General features: G+C 31.8%; 1 protein-coding gene across 1 annotated transcript; it reads right to left on the bottom strand.

The window, feature by feature from the left end:
* Positions 1–33: 33 nt before the first annotated feature.
* LOC109222181 lies at positions 34–2,195 on the bottom strand (the record flags this gene model as incomplete). The annotated part of the gene is made up of 3 exons (XM_019386566.1): positions 2,114–2,195; positions 592–777; positions 34–191 (listed from the first exon to the last, which is right to left on the bottom strand). Coding segments are annotated over exons 1-3 (362 nt in total), but the record flags the coding sequence as incomplete, so codon positions are not given.
* Positions 2,196–3,728: the final 1,533 nt, after the last annotated feature.

Here is a 3,728-nt window from a genome sequence, read left to right as displayed (position 1 = left end):
CCAGTGGATACGTAACCTCGTTGATTGGTTCACCTAGTTTCTTCTCTACTTCCGAGTCTTCGGTGTGTTAGATCATGTCTATGTGACTTCTTGTTGGCATGAGCTTTGGGGGACACCTTGGAATAATCAGGATTTCCCTCAGTCTTTTGATTCCTTTCTCCAAATTGAGGCACTGGCGTCGAGCTATCTTCCTACAGATTCAGAAAAACTATTAGTTAGACAATGACATTGTGAGTTACCTCCTCTCTGCAATACATATGAAAGGTTATCTGTGAATTAATTGTTAAATATATTGTATGTTAGAATAACTTGCATAAGGAGATCGATAAATGATCTTAATAAGGTGATGGTTCCTCTTAAATTTAACGTCAATCCTCACCTCATGAGTTATATTTTAGAGTCAAATTAGGACTAATGTCCGCATTTCTTAACAAAATAAGGAGCAGTATTCACATTGTTGCACTACCAAAGCTAAGTTCCCATTGTACTACTAAAGGAAGGTGTGTCTCTTGAGACTTATAATGCATTGAATGAAGATATTTGTGCATATATAAATGAATTTTCTTGATGTTAGAAAAAATTATTTCTTACTCTGGGTGAAACTTCTTGGAGCTTGGCAAGAATCTCTTGCTCATTTCCCAGGTTGTGTTGTGCTAGATTATGTCTATTCTGCTTCTTGTTTGCACGAGCTTGGGAAAATACCATGGAAAAATTAAGATTGTCCCCAGTTTTATGATCCCAAGCTCCAAACTGAGGCACATACGGCAATCCATATTTCTGTATATATAGAAGATAAAACTGTTTAAGTAGTTAAACAATGATACTACAGAGTTACCCGATATCTATGATATGAGACGATATACATAAGCGTTGGATAATTAAGTGTAGTGTAAACTATATTGACTTGTCCAAGGAGAAAGTTTATGAGTAATTTGGGGAATGTTCACAATAGTGAACTCTCTACAGGATACTGTGTATGCAAATAAGTTCCCTTTTCCAGATACAATTTTGGGAAGACCAAATACATAAAGTAGAATAAGTAACTAGGGAACCAGAGGTATTGGGTCGAGCCCTGTGAATGGACTTGCCTTTGGTATGGAGTGCTTTACCCAAGGGCACATTTAGGGGGACGAAAAGGGGTTCACCCGAACTCTCTTCGCCAAAAATTTACACTGTGTATATAAGGCAAAATCTGTGTTTTACCTGTATATATTATGTTTTGAATTTCCTTTACATAGGTCTAAAGCATAGCTCAACGGTCAAGGGGTTCAAAACTTTTATGTGGTCACTAGTTCAATTCCCACTAGCCACAGTCTCTTCTAATTGTTTAACTTTTTTTCTTTTTTGAACCGCCTTAATGAAAATTCTACCTTCGCCACTGGCTTTACCCCCAACGGAAGTCGGGCCCCAAAGCGGATATTGGACACCGAGTGTGAACCAAAGAAAACTTGGGAGAAAGAGTAGCTCTTCATCCTATGATATTGTTATGATTTCTCATATATTACTTACAAGCTAACTATAGTAAAACTTACAATTGAGCCAATAAAGAGATGAAAGTAATTCTTGTAATGTATGCAACTTCATTGCACAAATAATAAGACAAGACTAAAAGGGTTTTATTTTATGACTAAATATCTACATTAAGAATAAATGTATTAAAGAGAAGAGCTGAAATCTCTTATGATACAAGAGAATCATAAGGGTATCTCTAACAATTAAATCCACGCTAACAACCATATAAATTAATGTTTTAACATTAATGATGATGTAGAAAACAATATTTAATCTTAATTTTTTTAAAATCATATTTCAATATTATTATTGTTATTCGTTAGGAAATCGTGTAGGCCATAAACAGAAGACACAGCAGGAGAAACAAAATCAATAAAGAAATATCAAGAGAAAAGTACAATAATTTTTTTTTAATGGATCCTGAGAAACAAAATCTCCAACTCATAAAGATACATTAACTACTCTATCTTCGTGATCATATTCCATTAAAAAACTTAAAACAATCTTCAAAAGAAAAGAAAAGGAAAAACAAATATGTGAGAAATACATAATAAAATTTACAATCTTTCAAGATAACATAAAAACAAAATAAAAGACATACCTCCCTTTGTTTCGCCATATTGGAGCTGAAATTGGATAGGAAAAAGAAGAGAGAAAATGGTGGAATTTTTTTTGGGAAGAGGTTAATTATGTGTTTGTCTCGTGTATATATAAGCCTCTAATTTTTATGGAGTTTAAATTAACTTGCCACATATTCTAACTATTCAATTATATCCATTGCCTTAAGAAACTACAGGTAAAAATTAAAAGGTACTCCCTCCGGTTCACAATAAGTGACCAATTTGCTTTTTCATTTTGGTTCAAAATAAGTGTCCAGTTATGTAATCAAGAAAGAATTCAATTTGTTTTTACAAAATAACCCCTATGTACATATCCCTAAAAAATTTCTTACTCCTCACAAATGTTTAATTAGGGGTAGTTTAGTCATAGTAGGTATTTTTGTATAGAATTTAGTATTTTCTTAATTGGCGTGCTAAAAGCAAATTTATCACTTATTGTGAACCGGGGGTAGTATATATTAGACCAAAAAAGAAAAAGAAGGAAAAGCATAAAGAGCAATGGAATTGCTAAGATTAATTTGGTTAGTTTATAAAAATAGAGGAGAAGTATTAAAAAGATTTCTTTCTCTTTTTGGATGTCAAATGAAAAGTAAAAGAGGGCATACTTGTTTTGTTTTTAATTCTTTCCTTATTTTCCTTAAATCTTTGCTGAGGAAAATTCCCTTTTAAACAATAAGCCCTTATATAGAATCTCTTAAATAAATTAAGTTAATAGGGGATTTTCTTCTCGCCACTTTCCTTAAAAATTTCGGATCTTTGCGCAAATAGCCGATTATATTTATTATTTACTTTTTTTAAGCATATACATAGATTATACATTGCTTATACACATATAATACATAAATTATGCATATATTATACCTTCACCTGCTATTTTTAGTTTAAGTGGTTAGGTGAGCGGCTATTTGGGTTAATTCTTGATTTTTTTACACAAATAGTCGATCATATTTATTGTTTACTTTTTCTAGCCATATACATAGATTATGCATTAGTTATATACAATTGTACACATATAATACAAAAACTATAAATATATTATACCTCCACCGGCTATTTTTAATTTAAACAGTTGGATAGTCGACTATTTGGGTTAATTCTCCTAAAAGTTCACTATCTACTCCCCTCTCTTTCTCTTTTCTTCTTTTCTTTTTTCAATTTTATATAGACCCAAAAATCTTTTATTTCTTAGAACATCCATCTCAATCTTTGAGAATAGCTCTTTGACATTGAATCTATTATTTCAATTACTATTTTATTAAATTCATAGAGACCCAAATCTATTTTTCTTAGTACATCCATCTCAATCTTTGATTTTAATTACTATTTTATTAAATTATTAATGTTATTACACTGTATTTGTAAAATAAATTCTGGAAATATAAATGAATATAAACAGTAATGAATATAAACAGAAATGACATAAACTAATTCGAGCCCACTGAATTCACAGTGTTTCCTTAAGGAATTTAATCCCCTCCTAGTACCCAAGGTTATGGATTATTTCCTCCCAGGATAGAACGAATTACACACTGGTGTAGTGGTACTTCAAACCCCAGTGTTTCAGCGAACACAAAGTTCGGTAGCAAATCACACTTA

This window comes from Nicotiana attenuata, unplaced genomic scaffold (assembly GCF_001879085.1).
Source record: "Nicotiana attenuata strain UT unplaced genomic scaffold, NIATTr2, whole genome shotgun sequence".
In the NCBI taxonomy this organism is placed as follows: domain Eukaryota; kingdom Viridiplantae; phylum Streptophyta; class Magnoliopsida; order Solanales; family Solanaceae; genus Nicotiana; species Nicotiana attenuata.
Note: the sequence above shows the minus strand (reverse complement) of the source record. Positions and strands in the feature narration are given on the sequence as shown.